At 32.5% G+C, this 21,944-nt stretch overlaps 5 protein-coding genes across 5 annotated transcripts; 2 read left to right on the top strand and 3 right to left on the bottom strand.

Moving 5' to 3' along the window:
* Window positions 1-319: 319 nt before the first annotated feature.
* Window positions 320-1,900, bottom strand: LOC145607004 (transmembrane protein, putative (DUF247)). Its single transcript, XM_081662800.1, has one exon. The coding sequence runs from the start codon at window positions 1,898-1,900 to the stop codon at window positions 320-322; it is 1,581 nt and encodes a 526-aa protein (XP_081518926.1).
* A 1,233-nt stretch (window positions 1,901-3,133) lies between these two features.
* LOC145609340 (glutathione transferase GST 23-like) lies at window positions 3,134-5,116 on the top strand. The gene is made up of 3 exons (XM_081664844.1): window positions 3,134-3,329; window positions 3,816-3,949; window positions 4,754-5,116. Exons 1-3 carry the CDS (start codon window positions 3,134-3,136, stop codon window positions 5,114-5,116), a joined length of 693 nt encoding a protein of 230 aa, XP_081520970.1.
* A 2,575-nt stretch (window positions 5,117-7,691) lies between these two features.
* LOC145607003 (putative glutathione S-transferase) lies at window positions 7,692-8,866 on the top strand. Its single transcript, XM_081662799.1, has 2 exons — window positions 7,692-8,003; window positions 8,504-8,866. The coding sequence occupies exons 1-2, from the start codon at window positions 7,692-7,694 to the stop codon at window positions 8,864-8,866; spliced, it is 675 nt and encodes a 224-aa protein (XP_081518925.1).
* Window positions 8,867-9,618: 752 nt separating this feature from the next.
* LOC145609358 (uncharacterized) lies at window positions 9,619-13,183 on the bottom strand. Its single transcript, XM_081664857.1, has 4 exons — window positions 12,575-13,183; window positions 11,032-11,136; window positions 10,828-10,884; window positions 9,619-10,113 (listed from the first exon to the last, which is right to left on the bottom strand). The coding sequence occupies exons 1-4, from the start codon at window positions 12,842-12,844 to the stop codon at window positions 9,793-9,795; spliced, it is 753 nt and encodes a 250-aa protein (XP_081520983.1). The 5' UTR covers window positions 12,845-13,183; the 3' UTR covers window positions 9,619-9,792.
* Window positions 13,184-14,049: 866 nt separating this feature from the next.
* On the bottom strand, window positions 14,050-21,120 carry LOC145608457 (protein ROOT INITIATION DEFECTIVE 3-like). The gene is made up of 8 exons (XM_081664073.1): window positions 20,884-21,120; window positions 20,518-20,631; window positions 19,594-19,727; window positions 19,325-19,472; window positions 18,873-19,072; window positions 15,524-15,651; window positions 14,606-14,832; window positions 14,050-14,518 (listed from the first exon to the last, which is right to left on the bottom strand). Exons 1-8 carry the CDS (start codon window positions 21,082-21,084, stop codon window positions 14,342-14,344), a joined length of 1,329 nt encoding a protein of 442 aa, XP_081520199.1. The 5' UTR covers window positions 21,085-21,120; the 3' UTR covers window positions 14,050-14,341.
* Window positions 21,121-21,944: the final 824 nt, after the last annotated feature.

Below are 21,944 nucleotides of genomic sequence, written 5' to 3'. Positions count from 1 at the left end.
ATGTCATTGTACTAGTGTTTTAAATACAAAATTTCAATAACTTAATCCTTAAATTCTACAAACTCCATCATATTGGGTTTTTTCAATTCAATTCAACAAGCTCAAGTAAATACCATATTCAATTACTTTTTTCATTAACTTCTTAAATATACGATGTAATGTTCATCAACTACATAGCTCGTGCAATAGTACGGTTACATTTTATTATCTATGTAAAAATTTGTTAACCAACTCCTAGAGTCCTAGGCAAAGGAACTAATATATATATAATGAAAACGTTAGCTTCTAAACAACATGATATTAATGAAATTGGCTATATTCATCCTTGTGGATGTGGACCAACCATGCGAGGATTGTAAAAGAGGGAGCCTAATACTTGTAATATCAACAATGACAAGATTAAAGTAGCTACTATGAATACCAAAAATTGCCACGAATTGATTAAATATGTCTTTATGAATATACTTAATAGGACCTTCCAATTCCCTTCATAATACCTATTGACATTATCAATGACTTCATCCAAGAAAGAAACTCTTGTTAATCTCAATGACTTGCTCATCCCATTCCAAAGATTAGCAACCTCTTCATCACTTTTCAAGTAGTTGAGTATGATCCCTTTTTCTCTTAAGAGCCTTACATCGTCTTTTGTATCAATAATGCCATTCATTAACTCGGTGTAACGAGTAAAAACTAATGGACCTAAAGTGTTTGATGCCTCAAATGCTACTAGGTTTCGTAGGATAACCTCAGTGTTATCATCTATACTAATGGTAGGGAGATAGAATTTCTTACTCTTTTTATCAAAATTAATACTCATTATATCTCCATTAGCAGGTAAAAATATGACCCCGGATTTTGAAAGTTTAACGACAGATGGGATCATAATTTCTTCAACTAAAGGGGGCATGTTGTTTTGTGTAGATTTGGTATCAATAGGATCATTATTTTCCTTGGGCAAAACAACGGCAGACAAAATGGCGAAACCAGGAAGGCTACAAATGAAAATCCAGGGTAATTTGAAGACGGCTTTAAGTGGAATTTGATGTAAGGACTCCTTGAGTTGTAAAAATAACTTACATAACTTTCTTTCCTCATTGATGGCTTGATTATCATCCTCGTTGATTTCAACCGTTTCTTCAACTTTAGGAACCAAATTTTTGTACAAAAATTCTAGAATGTGTGCACAAGTAGAAGAGGGTTGAATTTGTGCCCAATTCATCATTTTGAAAGGAGAAACATCTTTACATAAGCCAACTAGGACATCATCCAATATTTCATCAACCATATTTGAAGAATGAAACCAATAATTCGAAATTTTTCTTAGGACAAATAGAGGAATTTGATTTTCCAACATCATAATATCTCTTAAGATAGTATTATATACCGACTTCCTTCTTGCAAAATCAACAATCTTGGAAGAAGTTTGACATAACACATTTCCTTCTTTGTTGCTATAAACGTCAATAATCTCAAGTAAAAAGGCAGAGTCAATAGCCATCATCCATGCTAAAGTTTCTTTGCTAACGTCTAAATATTTGTGATAGCATGCTCGAATTCTATGATCGAGCATTATCAATTGATCCACAATGGTGTGCAATTTTATGCTTTGCTTTCGATTTTGGAACCTTTTTGCTGAAGAAATTTTGTATCTTTCCATATCTTGAAGCTCAAAACGTCGATAATGATAAGGACCAAGAGCAACCAATTGAGGAGTGTAAGCATTAGGGTTTATATCCCTTAAGGCATTAGGGACATTGAATATGGATACATGGATGTCTCCATCGTCTTCTTCGATTTCATCATCGATCATATGTCGAATTTGCATAACCCAACGATGCTCATCAAAAGTAGTATTGTTCAAACAACAACAACAACTTGTTGGTTGAATTGATGACATGATGATACTCTAAGGTGAGACGACAATGAGATTGAAAATGTTTCATGAGGTTAAAATCCTACATATAATAAGTTGCAACATTATTACTTTAAACTAAGCTTATTTATACTCCATAACACTTAAGATTAGTCAAGGAGATAACGTACTCCATCATATTAATGTTTTATTAATTGATAATTAATTAAAAATACATGTTATTAACTAGGTTCATAAGACATTGAATTAACTCATCTCTTGCATTAAAAGTGAAATTTAATTAACTCATCCAAGAAGAAAAATATAAAGAAAGGGAAAAATATGTTAATTACATGTTCATCATGCTCATATAAGAAATAAAGTATATGTAGGGGAATATTAATGATGAACCTAAAGAAAAAGTTCTTAACTTCTCATTGATAAGAAAAAGTTCTTTAACTGCTCATTGATTAGATTAATGTAGAACGCAAGCCATTGTGTATATATTTTCTACTCCATACTATAATCAAGCTTTGGTATTTTCAACTGGATGTTTTGGATCAATAATTGTTATATATTTGAGGCGAAGCCTGTTAATTCTTATGATTGACAAATTTTATTAATAAAGTAGCATTATTGTAAATAAGTGCACTTTGTTTATTGTTCATGGGCAAAACCACCACTTGAAGTAGAGGTTACCTCTACTTCAAGTAGCGATTTTGTCATAAATAATCAAAATAAAGTGCACTTATTTACAATATTGCCACTAGATTGATAAAATTATCAATCGTGAAGGTTAACTTGTATTTTCTCTTCAATATCTTGACAAACTAACCAATTTAATTTGCAGCTGTATTTCATTATCTATGCATGTTTAATCCCCACTTGATATATTTCCTTCTCTATAGACATTCACCTTCATTAGTGTGACACATTGATTTATAAATACATCCTTTCAAAGTAATCTCAATCAAACTTGGTCATTTGCTTATTAAGGATTGATGGTGACTATAATATTTCACAGTGTAAAAAAAATAAACACAACAAAACCTTAATTCAAAGTCAAAAAGTCATGCAAAATAAACGATTAAAAAAATCTTTTAAAGCACCTTCTTAGATGATTCCCTCAAGTAAATTTCTATTAATTAAACTTATTGTTCTTTAATCACATTATAAAACATCCCATTGAATGAGTTTAAAGTTCAAACTCAAGATTACCAAATTATAACATCATTGTTAAATCATATATTTCAATTTTTGTATTCTTCTCGATAAACCATGGAAAATGTAAAGCTATTTGGAACTTGGCCAAGCCCATTTAGCTATAGAGTGATTTGGGTACTTGAATTAAAAGGCATAAAATATGATTATATTGAAGAAGATCTTACTAATAAAAGTTCATTACTTCTACAATATAATCCAATTCATAAGAAAATCCCTGTTTTAGTTCACAATGAAAAACCAATTTGTGAATGTTCTCAACTCTTCTCACCTCCTGGGCGAGATAAGCTACCTTTAGCTAGGAGCCTCTTTTCTTTCTGCCTAGCTCCCTGAAAACAACGTTCGACTTGCATGTGTTAAGCATATAGCTAGCGTTCTTTCTGAGCCAGGATCAAACTCTTCTTTTGACTATGATTGGGTCCTGCAGTGGTAGAACCTCGTGAACCGGGCGTACTACTTCCCAACCTTCTGTGGACCTTTCTTCTCTTATGATTTTTGCAACTTTCTTGAGTTTAGTGATTGATATCAAAGAGAGTCTCAGTCTAGTCACTCAACTAATCTACTCGTAGAGTGCTAGTAGTCTAGTAGTAGCGTGCGTGGTAGTTAAGACTTCGCTCCTTCTCCGCTATGGAACCCCACTTGGAATGCAAAGCATTCTTTTCGACCTTGTACTAAGCTAAGGAATCATAGCCGGGCCGGAACTCTTGATCTATCAATAAGAAGGTTCGAACTCAATCAGCAGGGACTGATAGTCATCCTTTAGTTATCCTTGAGTACCTTGAAGAAATTTGGCCTCATCAACATCCATTATTGCCCAAGGAGCCTTATGAAAGAGCAATGGTTAGATTTTGGGCCAAATTTGCCGATGAAAAGGTACAATAATTCTAAACTTTGTTCATACGTACTATGATGTACTTTAGCAAATATTTTTATTTGCTTGGAAGTTCTTCTATCTAGATGAAGTGATGTTGGAACATTAATATGTCAACCAACCAAGTTGATCTTAGCGTAGTGGTTACTCACTTTGTCCCATAAACTATTTGGTTGGAGTCTATTCTAAACTTCTGAAAATAAAATAGATTTGATTAATAAAGATAGTTGTTGGCCGTGTCTAGCTTGCATGCGTTAGGCCTAGCAAGCTAAACCACTACCCATGTGTTATGTCAAAATTTTTAAAAGGGTAGTCAAGCACGATCCAATTTCATGTGTCACTGTGTGTTGGCATATTTTGTTTGTGTTTCTAGGTTTAATATAACTTTAGTTTAGCATGTTAGTGTTATTGCTAGGTCATGAGACTCATGACTTGTCGCGCTTTGCCAAAAGAAAATTGTCTCAAGGTCTGACAAACAAAATAGTGTGTCATTCGAGAATGCCCCAATTTCTCATATTTTGTTTCTCACATGGCATTTTCATAAATAAACTAACAACTCTATTCAACTGTGGAGCCCACAATAATGAAAAAGTTGTTGATTTATTCACAAAAATGCCCCCATGAAAAACAAATTTCGTTTCTCACCTTGATAAACAGGGAATTTCCCGTGTCATTGTGCCAATCCCATATTTATGTTGTGTCTTGGACCACCTGATCCAATGCCATCTTTATATTTGATCTTTAGCCCTTTACCCTTAAGTGTAGCACATGAAATCGTGTAATTATTGTGACAAACAATATTGCAGGGCATAGTTATCTGGATACTATTTCGAACCACTGGAGAGGACCAAGCCAAAGCTAAGAAAGAGTGCTTGGACATGCTTGGAACATTAGAAGAACATGGTAATCTAGGAACTAATACATTTTTTGGAGGTGATAATGTTGGGCTAGCAGATCTTGCAGTTGCGAGTGTAATACATTGGTTGGAAGTTATTGAACAAGTATTGGAAATCAAGGTATTTGAAGGCAATACTTTCCCTAACTTGTATAAATGGTTTAACAACTTCAAGGATGTACCAATAATCAAGAGCAATCTCCCTGATCAACACCAAATGTTTTTGTCCTTCAAGAAGCAAAGAGAGAGACTGATGGATGCTACCGCTATGTAATATGAAGTACTCTGTTCTATTCATAATTAGAGTTCCGTCAAAAATAATTAAATATGAGAAGATCCTTAAAATGAGAATGATGATGAGGATTTTATGTGCATAATTTTTGTACTAAATATGAATATTTTTCGAACTAAATGTGCAAAAAAAAAAATTTGACAGAAATTCAATGTGCATAAATTTTGAACATAATGTGCATATTTTCTGTTTTCCAGAAAATTCAAAATTTTTATTCGTTCGAAAATCAATTTTGCACATTTAGTGAAAAAAATATGCACATTTTGTGAAAAACTTTTGCACATTTCTTCTTTCTCATTCTTCTCATTTTAAGAAACTTTTCATTGGATCTCAATCATATATATATATATATATATATTTGTGAAAAACTTTTGCACATTTCTTCTTTCTCATTCTTCTCATTTTAAGAAACTTTTCATTGGATCTCAATCATATATATATATATATATATATATATATATATATATATATATATATATATATATATATATATATATATATATATATATATATATATATATATATATATATGTATGTATGTATATGTATGTATATATATATATATATATGTATGTATATGTATGTATATATATATATATATATGTATGTATATGTATGTATATATATATGTATATATAATTAGAGTTGTCTATTCGAGTGCTTGGTCAAACTTGCTTCAAAATTAGCTATGTTGCTTTAAGACATACCAATTATATCATGTTATAGTTTTTTCTAGTACATAAGTTGCTCAAGTATATTAGCTTATTTGGGTGTAATACAACAAAATAAATTATAAATAATAAATATAATTGCAGTTCATGAAAAAATTCAACATATTCTTTCTATATAATTCCTCTATTTTTATTTTCTTTGCTATAATTCTCATTTCACGTTTATCAATACATTATCTCACTTAGAGGTGATCATAAATTGGTCCAGATTAAAAAAAATTGTTCGAATAAAAAGGAAGAGTATTAGTTCGGTCTCCGAGTTAAGGAAATTTTATTTTTATCCAATTTCTACTCTCTAGTGTAATTCAGTTTAAAATCCTTTAAAAACAGTCTTGAACTAGACCGATAAATTAAAAACCTTTAGGTTGAATTTCACCTGACAAAATCTCACCTGTGGGTTTGACTCTCTAAATTCACCAGAGCCACCGGAGTAAAAGCTCGCTGTCGTTCTCTTCTGATCAGAGAACTTTAATTTTATTAATTATGCTTTAAAAAAAGGCAATAAAAAAAAGAGTTTTCTTTAATTTTGTTTTCCGTATTATAATTAAAAATTAGGGTCCGTTCACATTTACTGAACTGAACTGAACTGGACTGATTGGAGCTGAACTGAACTGATTAGAGCTTAACTGAACTGAACTGAATTGAGCTGAAATAAATATTTTATGAGAGAGGGAAATTAAGAGCTGAACTACACTGAACTAATTGGAGCTGAACTGAACTGAACTGAACTGAAGTAAATGTGAACAAGCCCTCAGTACACCGTAAAAGATTTCCAAATAAGAAGGATAGCCATCAAACTAATGTCGTTTATAAAAAGTGTATCACTTACAAAAAAAAAAAAAAAAAAAAAAAAAAAAAAAAAAAAAAAAAAAAAGGTACGGAGTATCTAGTTTAGGTTATGTTTGATTAGCTTTATCTCAAATCCTTATTACTTAATAATTGAAATTAAAATGTAATCAAATCATAATAACTAAGGTGAACCAATGTTTTTTTTGGTGTTTAGAGAGTCACAAGGGCGGGGAAGAGAATCACTCGCTCTCAATAAGGTGACCTAACGTTATGTCCATTTCAACTTATTTAATAAAATATATCTTATTTCAATTGTTAGAAATATATGATTTTTTTTTTTAGTGTTTCACCCGGTTCATCATTTGGGCTAATTCGGATTCAAGGATCAGTTATGGGTGGTTAGGTTCCAATCCCCTCCCAATTGTTGTTGTGGGGAATCGAACACAGGTCCTCCCTACCAAGTGTAGTCTCATTCATCACTACACCAACATTCAAAGAGTAGAAATACTAATATATCAAATCAAATGTCTTTTTATTTGTGTATATTTATCAATGTCTTTATTTGTAATAAAACTAATTTATAATTTTAAACACTTAAAAAGCTAAGAACACATTAATACGGAGTATGAATTTTACTACTATCTCATTTGAAATTACTTGTATATATTTTTCCCACAAGAATTAGTGTACAGTTTAATGTCAATGTTTAATGAAGTCAGAAAATTAGATTACTCAAATATTACCCAACACCAATGTCAAACAATGTACAAAAAGAAAGTTAAATGAAGTCAGAATATAAGACCTAACCTGCCATGCTTCAAAAAAAATTTTTTTTTTTTTTAAAAAAAAAAAAAGTTCTTACCTAATACTATGTTTAAAAAACTTATTAAGCACTTTCTTAGAAGTTTCCCTAAAGTTAATCTCTCTAATCACTATCATTACTATATAAAACATCAACATTTCCAATGAGTTCATTCTCTAAAGAACTAGCAACAAAATTACAAAACCCAATAGTCTTAATCTTCATAAAATATAGCATGGAAAATTTAAAGCTGTTGGGAGTTTGGTCAAGCCCATTCAGTTGCAGAGTTATTTGGGCACTAAACTTAAAAAGCATAAAATATGATTATATTGAAGAAGATCTTACTAATAAAAGTTCATTACTTCTACAATACAATCCAGTTCATAAGAAAATTCCAGTTTTGGTTCATAATGAAAAACCCATTTGTGAGTCTTTAGTTATCCTTGAATACATTGAAGAGATGTGGCCCCATCACCATCCATTGTTGCCCAAGGAGCCATATGAAAGAGCCTTGGTTAGATTTTGGGCCAAATTTGCTGAAGAGAAGGTATATTCTGAACTATTAGTCGGATCTTGTTATATTCGTCTTGATACAAAAAAAAATGTGTTAGCAAAATTACAAGCATGGAAGTCTATATACATATTAAAGATACAAGAGTAGAGGAAATATTTTATTTAGCATCAATGGTTTGAACGAGATTCGATTTAAATTATTTACTACTAATGGTGATTTCTATTCCTATTTTGATATACTCCGTGGTAAATTTTTTTTTTTTTTTACAAAGTACGAAGGATTATTTTGTAAAAAAAAAAAAAGGAAAAATCGAGTTAAATTGTTTATTCTAAAATATTATGTGTGACTAATAATTGCACAGAGCGGGATTTTAATGCAAAAACTTTCATTTAATCGATTGATTTTGGATCACCTAGGAATAAATTAACTCCTTTTTGATATAATGATTATCTTCAAAACTCAACAAAGTATTGCTGTAAAGTATAAATCAACAATACTAACTTGTTATTATAAATCATGTACTAAAATTACAGGGCATAGCTTTTTGGAAGTTTGCACAAACCGCAGGAGAAGAGCAAGCCAAGGCTAAAAAAGATAGCTTGGAAATGCTAACAACTTTAGAAGAGCATGGTAATCTAGGAAACAATACATTTTTTGGAGGTGAAGAAATTGGAATAGTAGATTTGGCATTTGGGAGTTTAATATATTGGTTACAAGTTATTGAGCAAATTGTGGAAGTTAAGATATTTACAGCCAACAGTTTCCCTTGCTTATATAAATGGTTCAACAATTTCAAAGATGTTCCAATAATCAAGAACAATGTCCCTGATCAGAACCAACTGTATTTACACTTCAAGAAGTACAAAGACAACCAAATGGAAGCTACATCTGTGTGAGATATTTTATATTCGGAGATCGATCCAGTTTGAGGTTTAGTTTATTTTCTTGTAATCAAGTGAGAAGGGCAGGAAATACGGTATCCCATCTAGTGGCAAAAGTGTGATACTACGTATGTAATATGAACTCCAAGTTTGTTTGTTTGAACACGATAGTCTAAAGTATCTTATATTCGGTAGAACTTGATTTTATTTCTTAATTAAGTTTATATTCCCAACAAAGTTTTAAAATCAGTATTTACAATCCCGTCAAAAATAAAATAAAATAAAAATAAATCAATGTTTACAATGTCTTAACTAAAAGCAATGTTCAATTCATCATTCATCGTATTTTAACAAACATTTAAATATTTAATTGAATCAGATACGATGTAGACAACAATTGATCTCAAGTGGATTTTATCCCCAAAACTTTAAGCAACTAAATTGATTGACACCCGCAATTCATTTTATATTAATTAAGGCATATTTGTTGCTACGGTGTACATAATGAAACATTTTGAACAGCTAAAGACTGCAGAGCTACACCAAAGAGAAAATTAAATTTTGCTTCTAAGAGGAGAAACTAAAATTATAGACAATAGCAAGAGGAGAAAAAGAGAGAAAAAAAAAAAAAAATTAAAATATTAAACATTATCAGTTTATTACTGCACCATCCTCTGAAATACACTGGCAAAGTCGAACACAAAACCTATAATTATTAACTACAAGTATACACATTATTTAAACAACAAACTGATAACACTCGGACACAACTCAATCCAGCTCTCATTATAGGTAATTTTAAGTATTCAAGAAAGAAGGAAAAACTGTAAATATTACCTATTGGCAATTATAGGACCACTAGAAAAACTTGGCCTAAATTATGCCTTTATAATTCTGTTCCTAAACAAAGAAACTGCAGGGAAAAATTCTATATTTATAAGTTAGAACATAGGTCCGGTCCCGCTATCCTTATGTGCATCTGGGACACTGGAGTAAGCAAAGATAACATTGGACATCTCCCAACCCCAGTCATCCCTCCTCGACACAGCCAAGCGAGGCCAACGATTTATCCTGACATAGTTTTCCCTGATCTTTCCATCTCCAACAATGCTGGTAACAATTGTGTAAGTACACTCATGGCCACCCCAAACTTTGTCGTCAGGGTCTGCAGTCTGGCTCCCATCAGCATGGAAGTAACGATGCATTGGAGAGCCTGTACCTCCCCAGTATGGGTCGAGATTTTTCCAATAAGCAGGGGCAGCCTGGTAATAGAAAGAGTAATGATGTTCAGTGAGGCCTGAATAGAACTGTCATAGTTGAACAGATAGAAGACAAGATGCTCTCTTTTGCAAGTCTTATGACTTTAAGTGACCGAATTTATGCAAGATTTTAAAAACCCAACAGCTTTCATGAATAGAGTTCTAATCAAGGAGTGTTGAGGTTGCTCTTTTGATTCACGACTTACAAAGAGGGTAAATAAGTTTGATCTTCTAAGTGCTAATTTATGTATTAGTCCACTATAATGAATGTATATAACAGCAAAGTTTCGAATATGATTGTAACACACTATCACTTGGCATTATTCTGTCCAGTATATATATGCATATGTCCTTGTAAGTACCCTGTTAAATTTAAAGCATTCAAATCTATATGAAATCAAGTATTGGCCGAAAAAGAAATTGCCACTCCCCTACTCCTCTCCCAAGTAAAATAGCAGTAGTAATTTGAATTGGTTTCGTTGCAAAAGAGAGTGCATAAGTTGCAAGAAATCCTCAAATTGAAGAGAAACATGTTTACTATAAAGGAAAAGTACCAAATCTGCAACTGAAAACACTGATAAATTTAAAAGAAACATACAAGGTGTGTACTGTGTACTAGAGGGGAAAATTCCCAAACTCGCAAGTATTATACCTATGAAATTGAGACAAAACATATATACAGAAGGAAAATATATCACATTTAGAGATTAATCATACCTCAGTAAAATGAAAATCCCAGGAATGGTCGCAAAGATCCTCCCTCATAATACGAATCTATAAGCACCAAAGAAGTTAGTAAGTTACAGTTACAGCAAGACAATATAGAACCAACAAAATGCACTTGATGCACCAACACATACAAAGGAAATAAGGACAGGCTAAAATGAATTAAGGCTGTAAAAGAACTAAAAGAAGACTCACCCGCTTACTATCAGCAACTGCACGGGAATAACAAGCTAACTTTGACAATCCAGGTACTTTCGACCATCTGGGTATATGCGCTTTCCCAATCCACAACTTTTTACACTGAAATCAATGGAGTATATTCTTTAGAATAAAAGAAATTATTGGTAATCGTCTATCTGATTTCATAAGCTCAACTAATGTGAAAATCAGTACAGCCACAGTAAAGACAACAGAGACAACGAGTCATACAATCGAATAAATACACAACAAAAAAATAAATCTGGACAAAAATCAGACTCGCCTATTTGCATTTTAAAGCCCATAGACTAATCTTAGTAAGCAGAGGGAAAACTTTTATACCCAGGATCCTCAACTATCAGGTACCTTCAGCTTACGCCACGTATCCAAATTCTACACAAATAGCTGTTTTACTTGATTTAACAAAGAGTTTTTTTTTTAAAAAAAAATGGAGTGGTTTTATGGGAAGAATACATTGAAATTATGTTGTCTAAACTCTATCGCTTGCAGTTTCATCATCCCATAATTCATGATTTTTTTCAATCTACAGACAATTCACCTCTATGACTGTATCTGCCTATTGATGACCTCATATGTAATATACTCGTATCCTACTGTAAATACATTTGTCCTGCAACACGGTGATCTTTTCGTGTTATTGTTAAGGCTAACATTAACAAAACAGGCAAAAATTTAAATCAATCAAATGCCACATTTTAGTAGAAGATATAGATGACCTTATCATTTCAAAATTACTCAATTTGGTTAAGGCCATTTTCTAATCAATTATTTATCTATCTGAACTTATCTATCTGAACTTATTTTATCGAATTTCAATTTCTGGACTACCCGACTCCATCACTAAGGTTCATGGGAAGTTAGCTGGCACCGCATTAACCCAAAAAAAAAAAAAAAAAAAAAAAAAATTTACATACATATTATCCTGTTTTCTTCTCTAAAAAAACAAAATACAGAGTACAATTTATAGTCAGTTGACACCCACAATTCACATAACATCAACTTCAACACCTCATCTTTAAAATCATGCTCTTTCTATTAATGTTCAATAACAGGTGTCATTTGTCATGGTCTATAACGAACAAGCATGTTTAGCGGATTTCCAACCAGAGTTAGTAGACTAGACTATGAACGCATGTGCACGATGATTCACGATCAATTATCCCTAATATTCTAACAAAATCACCAAATTTTCCCAATTGAACAAAAATCAAACAACTCCCAAATGAAAAAATTCACTGAAATTTCCAATATTGTACTAAAATCAACAATTATAACAAACTAACAATAACATATGATTCCCCCAAAAAAAAATAATATAATTAACACGCGCTTTTTTAGTGTGGCCAGCCATACCCACCGTGCAGCAAACTGACACGCCAAAACATTTACACAGTCACACACCTGACCAATCAATTAACCCCGTAACTTCGGCCACAACGTGTGACTAGCCACATATGAAAATTTGCGATAATTAAAACAAAATTTACTAGTAATTAAAACAAAAAAGAAGAGAAATTACCAAGGGAGACCAAAAAGAATCAGAAGAAGCAAGAGAAAACCAAGAGCGGGACACGAGAAGAGAGCGTGCCAAGCTGCGTGCATCCAAACATCCCATTATTCTCACCATTATATCTTCACCCAACACTTCCATTGGATCATTTTCATTACCATTTTCCGTCTCTTCTCGCCGCGGTTGTCGCCGTTGCCGCTTCCTCGTTCCACTCATCACTGCCATTGTTATCGTATCGGAAACCACCTCCACAACCACCACCCCATTCGATCTCGCCATAACAAAAAAAAAATATATATATATATATGCGAAAAAAAAAATGGGGTTTGATCCTATTTACATGAATAAATTTATTTATTGGATTGTTGAAAGAAAGATATACCGACCGATAAAAAACAGGGAGGAGACTTCAGAGAGTTCGGAGGGTGACACGTGGCGGTTTGATGTCGAGTTTTGATTGGATGAAGGTGGGATTTTTTTGATGTTTACTACGTCGGAATCTGGGAAAATAGTGTGGAGAGAGAATGAGAATCCCACCTGATGAATGGAAACCTCGATTTTTTTTTTTTAGTTGAGTTTAGTTTTGGGGTTATTTAACACCAATGATAATTTGACATTGCTTCTTTGTTTAGTTTTTTTTTAAATATTTTATCTGTTAATTGGATTTTTGAACGGTCTTTAATGCGTACTTTTTTGACATTTTAAAAATTAGTACTTCTTTCGTTATTTTTTATGTACTACATCTTATGTAAATATTTTTTGCAACGATTTGATATAAATTAGACAAGAAAACTATCTAATTGTTGCAAAAAATATGAAACAGAGATAGTGTTACACTTTTTTTCGTATTATGTAGATCTGGGTAAAATTCAACTTTTTAAATATCTGTTTTTTACTCCTATCATGTAATCATATTGAATATATACGTGATTAAAGTGAAGACTGGAGACTGATACGAACATTTTCTAATGCTTTTTATTTGTTTATATGTTTTTAAGTATAATTTTCGATTTATTTTCTTTCGTTTTAGAATAATCGATACAATTTAATATTTTAGTATAATTTTAATTTATTTTCATTTATTTTATAATAATCGACGCAATTTGATCTGTCATTGGATTTTTGAACATTAAAAAGAAATTAATGAAGGTGTTGTGACGTGGAAGTGGAGATTAGATTATGTTTGGAGTTTTGTTTGTTTGTGCTTTTTCTAATTTTTCAACGGGGTCCAATGTCAAACAAGACTTTTTTTTGGATTTTCTTATGTTGTGCTGGCATGGAAAGTTGTCTAGACGTTAGATATTTTTAGCAGATATTTTTGGAGGTTTTCTTTTTAAATCAAACAGTCGGAATAAATTAAAAAAAAAAAAAAAACATTAGCAAATTGGAGAAAGAAATTAGAAAAGTGTTGCATTGGAGAAAGAAATAGAAAAAAAAAAAAAAAAAAATGGAGCTGATACTTTTGTATAGATTTTGGTAGCATGTACAACCACATCAATCAATAAGCAAATTAACGCTGTATCAACATATACTTTGTAACCATCAATTTAAGCTACTCCGTATCAGAAAAATTCTAAACAATGATCCAAAGCAAACAAAATGTAAAATACAGAGACTAACAAAGCCTACAAAACTTGAAAGCTGCTGAAATCCACTTAGCAAAGCCTGAATCGGGCTGGTTGGTATTCCTATGGTTTGCTCAAGTGCATTTCCACAAGCTCATTCGCACGAAACCAATGAAAAAGCTGGATCATCTACATGCCCCTTTGCAATGTCTCAACCAGCGTTTATATTAATATGCTTAGCATTACTTTCATCAACAAGCTCGTTTACACAAAACTGATGCAAATTGTCGTACATATTTTTCCATTGTTGGACCATCTGTGTTGCCCTCTTGCACTCCAGCTTTAGTCGCTCAACTTCCATTTCTGCTGCAGTAGTTGAACCTTGTTGCTAAACAAGAAAGAAAACGATTAGAAAAAATAGACCCCACAAACACACACATATAACAACAGATCGATATCGATATCGATCACTAACCTGAAACTCTTTGATTTGGTTGTTCATCACATTTTCGATGAGGTAAGAATCACCACCTGGATTAGAAGAGTTGTCGCAACCAATAAAAGCCTTCGTCCCCACAATCTCCTCACTAGAATTTGCATATTTTTCAAGTGAGGGAGGCAATAAGGCCTTCCTCCCATGAGAAGCTTGGGACTTTAACTCGCTCTCTGAAATCCTAGTAATCAGAACGTTGGTCACTGGACCTGTCAAGCAAAACAGCTCACATATTGATAGTTTGAATTTTGTCGTAGGGCAAGATTGTAACAAAGCAATGTACTGTAGTTATAAATATGCCAGGAAGACTTGGTCCACTTTTTTGTTTTTCCTTTAAAAAAAAAATCCATTTATAGTAGCAGACTGGCACATAAATAAAACCATAAGAGGCAACTTAGTGCACAAGCTTGTCATGAATTGGAAGTTGGAACCAACATACTCAATAGTGGATACCTTGTGCAGTTAGGCTTATAAATTTTAGGTTTACAGTCTTTACACCATATTAGTTTGAGGGTGAGCCATATTATTCCCACACAATATTCGCTTACGGACAAGGGGGTTTTTTTTTTTTTTTTTTGAAGCAGACAACAGCTTCAGCTTCTTATTTATCAATTTCTACGAAAGAAATACTTGCGTACTCAAGAGTTTAGATCTTAATTGCAGTTCAAAGCCAACCTCTCTACCTTACATACAGGATAAGGATATTTCAAGTATATTGAAATATGATGAGACACTAAAACAGTATTCCGAATAGCAACAAGTGAGTTATTGGTGAAATGAATCCCCTAGATCTTAATGTTCGGATTTTATACGTCAGCATGATTTTTCATCAACTATAATTCCAAACACATAAAAAGGTAGTAAGATATCATGAACAGGTTGTTAAGTGGGTCATATTACCTTTACCATGTGTGAACATGCGAACAATATTACGAGTTCTAGTATCCCAGACACGAATTTTGCCATCTTCTGATCCAGATACCAACGAGATTCCATCAGAACGAAATGCTAGAGAGGTAACAGCCCTACTGTTGACCATAAGAAAAGAAGGGGAAAGGCACAGAGTAAATAAATCTAGAAAAGTGATGTCCAATTACAAAACTTCTGCTTTCTCTGAACATAAAAATACTTCCAGCTTTCTCTGAACATAAAACCAACCCCCAAAAGAGACAACAATAGATACAAAATGTACTATATTAAATGAACATTGGCTTAAAGTCTGAAGAAGAATTTCAGAAGTATTTTCAATTTCATTTATGATAAAAGTTGCAACAGACAATTAAAGCAGTCTAACATTAGCTAAAAATAAGCAAGAAAACAATATATACTGGCATAACATCACTCCCTCTTAATACTCTTGGTACTAATATATTCCACAATATATATTCATAAATCATAAGAGATTATAAGCATTTACAAAAGCATGCAAGTCCGAAAGAAAGCTCAAAAGACAAAAGAAGTTTTAAAGTCCAAACAAATATGTGTTAGATGGATCTCAGCTAACCTACTAATCCACCACAATCTCAAATTAATTCATAAACAACTTAACCATATCTTTTGAAATAGTAAATGCCAAAACTAACTTGAAGGATCAAGACAGGTGAGGCAGCAAGATTTGACATCAAGGTCTGTCATTGTTCACAGATCTAAGATAACCACCTCAAATGCATAATTTCAGCATTCCCTTAAGAATGTATGTGTAGTAAGTAACCACAAAGAAAGAAAACAACAAACCTACAGCTATTGAAATAATTAAGGGTCTGTTTGTTTTAGTCTCTCTTTTTTCCTTTTTTTTTTTTTTATAAACTAAAAACAAGAAACCAGAAAAAGTGGCTTGCTCTTTTTTGTTGTCAGTATTCAAAATCATGATGATTCTAATTAGATTCACTAATTTTTATTCGTTTTATGAAATATGTCATTTGACTTTGGAATCCAAAACACTGAAAACTACAGTGATACCAAAGAAGCCCTAATTGATTCTAAGCAAATAAACTAAGACAAATACATATATAACTATATATATATATATATATATATATATATATATATATTAAAACCTACACCCTTTTCCCTTCATGAATAAACTTGTTCCCCAAAAGCTGCACTCTCTCCTCTTGCCTAAATCCATGCGTCTATAAAAAGTGGGTAAATTGTAATAGACTGATAATTCTCACGCTAATTACAGTAAAATAAAGAGAAAAGATTGATTCTTTGAGTAAACTATAGAATCTGATTTTCTGTAGATTGATTGAATATAAGAAAGTACTAAAGATGGAAGCATAATATTGATTGATAATGGTGGAAGGGTTACAAAATGATAGGGTTAATAGCTTAAGGCTATCACTCTCTTAATAGCTTGAGGCTATCACTCTAACAATGGCTTGAGGCCATAACTCTCTCTAGGTTTCCCTAATACAATTTTCTGCCTATCCTCCCTTCATTCCGTCTCCCTATTTAATTACACTTTCTAATATGATTCTAGATAGTCTGTTTTCTTTTGAGCCCACGAGGCATCTCTTGATTCCTTGCATTATTTCCCTTATAAACTACATTTGATGACTACCAACATACTAAACTACCTATAATACCCCTCAGCTAAGTCGGTTCATTACATAAATATTCAAAGAATGGAGCTAGTAATTAGGATCAAGAATAAGGTAAAATCAACAAGTGAACATTCCCTGTATGGGGACAGACAATAAACAGTAGTGATTTCAACACTCCTCTAATCCATGTTCACAACACCATTTGTGGACAAGAATGAGAACAGCAATGAGGAGGGGCATCAGGCAATGCACCCACTTTTTGATCTTGAGGTTGCAAGATAAAAAGCTCATAGCCTTATAGGGGAAAAGGGAGCACTCACCTAGGTGGCCTTAGACTAAAGATAGGCAGCTGAGTTAAGTGTCCATGGGCACCTCTTTAAACATAAAATAAAAGAAGCCTAGGTGAGAAAATAAACAATATTGTTAAAAGCCATTAACAAGAATGAGTGGCGGGAGGAATATTTCGAGTTATATCAGGGTTATGCTTATGCCCACTTTATTTTTATTTTTTCTATTAATGTAAATTGATCCTGAACATTTACAAGAGAGTAAAAAACTAAAATGGGCATGCATTTGCAGACTCCATTATCACCATCAATTAGAGAATTTTTACAGCTACATTGGTTTAGACTTTAGAGAGTTCTTGTTTGTAGTTGTATGTAGGAATAATTAGAATGTGCCATTGGTAGCCTCAAAGAATCTCGGTATCCCGGCACGGTATATCCTAATATATCTGCAGAAAGGACCATGTCCACACTGAAAAGGGGCACATTGAAAAAGCAGGGAAAAAAAAATGAGAATATTGAGAACACGGAAGAACTAGAGGAAGGGGAGGGGGTGAGAAGAGGCCCACATGCCTCATATATGTACCTAAATGCAGGTAAATCCAAAAGCTACAAATCAGCAGACCTTGTAAAGACAGAACAAAGGTTTAACATTTATGCTTTCTGCAATTTTTTAATAGTGCAAGTCTATCCCAAGATTATATAATAGCATCTACTCTTATGAAAGGCAGATTAAATAATCAAATCAGCACATTAGAGTCTAAGACATGCTCTAAACTTTATTGTTCCCATCACATGTCAACACATTAGAGTCTAATACATACGTCAAATAGTTGAGAATCTTGGGAACCCAGCGGATAACTAAATTCATACTTTTTCCTCATTTAGCAGCAAGTTAGTCACAAGTCTAGTTATAAATGGAATGGTTAGTTACTAAATACAAGGTTTCGAATTACTTTCTCAACTCTCCTCAAATGGTTTACATAAATGCTTAGTGCATTGTGTAGTAGACTCTAATTACTTCCCAGATATATATAGTGAATCTATACAGTTATAAAATAAATTTACAGGCATTAAAATTCTTCTGGAGTCCTAATTTAATTAGAATAAACACCACCAAGTGAAGGGAGTACTTCAAGACGAAAGGGATCAGAATCAAGAGATTACTAAGCAAGGTCAACAAGCTAGCCAATATACTAATAACTAATCAACTAGAAGCAAAAGATTACTAAGCAACATCAGAAACCCATAAATAGCAATGAATAGAGCATTCCAAGCATGTAACCACATTTGATGTAACTAATAATTAAACAGACTTTCAATGGCAGAGCACTGCTTTCAAGATTTATATATATAGTGATGACAACAGACTGACTAATTTCAAAGGGCATAGCAATGTAAAATAATCAAGTAACAAACCTCGAATCAGCTAATGAGCCAATAATATGCTTTCCATAGTCAGTACTATTCGTAGTCAAAGCATTAAGTGCAGCTATGTATATCTTGCCATCTCTACCACCAGCATAAAAAGCATATTCACCCACATCAATGGCAATTGCATTGATAACAGATGGAAATGTAATATTCCGCAATAATCTTCCTGTCGCCAAGCTCCACACCTTGAAAAGATTTAAATTAATATAAGAAAAAATAACAAATTCATAATATGCAAAAAAATAATAACAATAAGAATAATAAGAAGAATAATTTTTATTATCATATCCAGATTTGACAGCACATCAACAAATGAATTTTCAAGATCATAGAAATTAGGAAGCAACAACTAGCCCATGCAAGACCATATTTTGCAACTCATTCCTTTTCATTTTCATCTTTAATCATTTATTGATAACCTGAATAACATATCTCACCTTACAAGTCTGATCCTCTGAAGCAGAAATAATTACAGCATTAGATCCACCATGACCTAATTTGACATCTGTAACACGCAAAGTATGCTCTCGAAAATTATGCACATGATCATGCCTAGCTTCCTTTCTTCTAGCATCATCAAACATCCTGAAAACCACAAGAACAAGATCAATTGTGGCACAACTATCATCCTAAAGAACAAAATTGTCTAAATGAAACAGTCAAGTGTAAATTAATAGCTTAATTTATGATCAAATTCAGGCAGTACATGAAAAGCGACCAAACTTTAACACGACCATCTTCTGCTCCAGATATAAGCAGGGATTCATCATCTGACAATGCCAAACAAGAAACAGCCCCGTAATGTGCACGCCATTTCTTCAGTAATCTACCAGTATAAACCTATCCACACAGAGAGTACAACCACCAAAAATATAAAGAGAGAGAGATTGCTCAATAAGTTGGTTTATTGTTATAATTAATTTAATTCTCCACCAATAAAAATTATACAACCAAACTAAGAGAATTTGCCCCATCTGATTAAATTGGTGTCAATTTGATAAGCAACCACCTCCAGATTCAAATAATCAGCATTAAAAAGCAAATTATTATATGCAACCCTATGTAGTATGTACTCCATAAATAAAAATAAAACTTCAAACGTAGTTTTAATAATAACATCAATCAATACATGATTTTATCGCAAATTCATAAATTTTAACTATCTTGTGAAATTCAGTTCATGCTATATAACCGTATTAAAAATGGGACATTAAAAAAATCTTTACAAATTTGATTAAAACTCTACCTATCATATAAAATTTCTTCGGAACTTGAATATTATTTATTGATGAAAAAACTAAGCTCTCTGTTCCTAAAACCTTCTAAATTCTTCCAATAAAAATAACAAAGTCGTACACTCATATAAAGTCTTGTTTGATTAGTTTCAGTAAGTATTTAACAACATCTACTTTATAATTTTACACTAACAATTTCAAAGAGATACTAAGGGCCTGAACTCAGCTGAACTGAACTCAGCTGAACTGAACTGAAATGAATATTTTATAAGAGAAGGAAATTAGGAGCTGAGCTGAACTGAGCTGAATTGAATTTCAACGTAAGAGAACAGGCCCTAAGCTCAGGACATGGTAAAAAAAACCATAATGAGAACATTTAGGAACGGAGAAAGTACCTCCCAAACAAAAACATCACCAGAAGCACCGCCACCAATAAGGTAAGTACCCTCACGATTCGATACCAAGGGTTTTATCGGCTCAACCGGAAAACTCTGGACTTCAGGCTGAGGCTGCAGAGTGAACCAATTCATACACAAATCAAACATAAATTGAATAACCCAAATTAAACTCTAACTTAAAAAAACCCAAATCAAACTCTGACTTAAAAAACCCAAATCAAACATAACTTGAAGAACCCAAATAAAACATAATTTGAAAAACCCAAATTAATCACAACTTGAAAAACGCAAAACCCAAATCAAGCATAAATTGAAGAACTCGAATTAGAAGTGGAATTGAAGGGAGGAGAGAGAAAGAGGTACCTTGTGCCAAGACCAATAGAGAATGGAGCCGGAAGTGGAGGACTCGCGGAGTTGAGAAGACGCAAAGAAACGACCACCGACGGAAACAAGGCCGTGAGGAGGGGATAAGCAAGATTTGTAACGGAATTTTTCCGCATTAGAGTCTTCTTCCCAGCGACCTACGCCGGCGTCCATGGAAGACGACGCCATTACCACCTCCATTTTTTAATGAACAAGCAGCGACTGAGAGAGAATGAGTTTCCAACTTACCTAAACGGCTTAACTCGTATAGTCGTATACTCCAAGTAGAGGTGATCAATGGGCGAGCCGGGCCAAGTTCGGGCCGGGTCAAGGTAAAAAAAATAGTCATTTAAATTAATATATTTTTTAATTGTATTTTAAGAATTTTCTATAAATAACGAGCGCAAATATATTTATAAAAATTACTGTGTTCAAATCTTTCAATAATATACGCAAAATGAAAATGTATAAAATCACTTTCATTAAACAAAATATGAAAATTAAATCATTCACAAAATCAAATTTGGACACATTGCTAGAAAATAATGAACATAATAATATGATAATGAACAAATATTAATATCTTGAGCATATTTAATATACAATAACAAACAAGTATAAAAAAATTGAAACAAATATCTTCAATATGAGAAAGTAAAAGTATAAAACTAATAATGAATTTGCTTAGATATAAAAATAAATATTGTATTATGTATGAGAACGAGCATGTAATGCAAAATGAATGAATATGTATAAAATTTAAATGAACATATATTAACATGAAAATTATTATAAATGAATATAAATTCCATTTTAAATGATTTTTTTTCCATACAAAAGGAACATTTATGATAGATACTAGCCAATTTTCGTCAAATAACAGTTTTTAGTGACTAAGTAATTAAGTAATGTTAAATAATAATTGGTGGTTTAATTTCATAAATCAAATTGATAATTAGTCTTTAATTTTAGTTATTACAATTTTACAATTTGATATTGTATAGGGTAGCTCCTGCTGGACTACCACCCGCCTTCTAGGGTGTGCACTCATCGCTGGAAGA

Source organism: Chenopodium album, chromosome 23 (assembly GCF_948465745.1).
Source record: "Chenopodium album chromosome 23, dcCheAlbu1.1, whole genome shotgun sequence".
Lineage (NCBI taxonomy): Eukaryota > Viridiplantae > Streptophyta > Magnoliopsida > Caryophyllales > Amaranthaceae > Chenopodium > Chenopodium album.
The sequence above is the reverse complement of the archived record's forward strand: the minus strand, read 5'-3'. Positions and strand labels throughout refer to the sequence as shown.

Excerpts from the sequence above, each read along its gene's own strand:
- LOC145607004 (XM_081662800.1), bottom strand. The coding sequence starts at position 1,900 with ATGTCATCAATTCAACCAACAAGTTGTTGTTGTTGTTTGAACAATACT.
- LOC145609340 (XM_081664844.1), top strand. The coding sequence starts at position 3,134 with ATGGAAAATGTAAAGCTATTTGGAACTTGGCCAAGCCCATTTAGCTAT. Across the intron at positions 3,330-3,815 it reads TGAAAAACCAATTTGTGAAT|CAGGGACTGATAGTCATCCT; the intron begins GTTCTCAACTCT and ends GAACTCAATCAG. Across the intron at positions 3,950-4,753 it reads CCAAATTTGCCGATGAAAAG|GGCATAGTTATCTGGATACT; the intron begins GTACAATAATTC and ends ACAATATTGCAG.
- LOC145607003 (XM_081662799.1), top strand. The coding sequence starts at position 7,692 with ATGGAAAATTTAAAGCTGTTGGGAGTTTGGTCAAGCCCATTCAGTTGC. Across the intron at positions 8,004-8,503 it reads CCAAATTTGCTGAAGAGAAG|GGCATAGCTTTTTGGAAGTT; the intron begins GTATATTCTGAA and ends CTAAAATTACAG.
- LOC145609358 (XM_081664857.1), bottom strand. The coding sequence starts at position 12,844 with ATGGCGAGATCGAATGGGGTGGTGGTTGTGGAGGTGGTTTCCGATACG. Across the intron at positions 11,137-12,574 it reads ATTCTTTTTGGTCTCCCTTG|TGTAAAAAGTTGTGGATTGG; the intron begins GTAATTTCTCTT and ends CATTGATTTCAG. Across the intron at positions 10,885-11,031 it reads CAGTTGCTGATAGTAAGCGG|ATTCGTATTATGAGGGAGGA; the intron begins GTGAGTCTTCTT and ends TGGTGCTTATAG.
- LOC145608457 (XM_081664073.1), bottom strand. The coding sequence starts at position 21,084 with ATGGAGGTGGTAATGGCGTCGTCTTCCATGGACGCCGGCGTAGGTCGC. Across the intron at positions 20,632-20,883 it reads TCTATTGGTCTTGGCACAAG|CCTCAGCCTGAAGTCCAGAG; the intron begins GTACCTCTTTCT and ends TTCACTCTGCAG. Across the intron at positions 14,519-14,605 it reads ACCAAATCAAAGAGTTTCAG|CAACAAGGTTCAACTACTGC; the intron begins GTTAGTGATCGA and ends TTTCTTGTTTAG.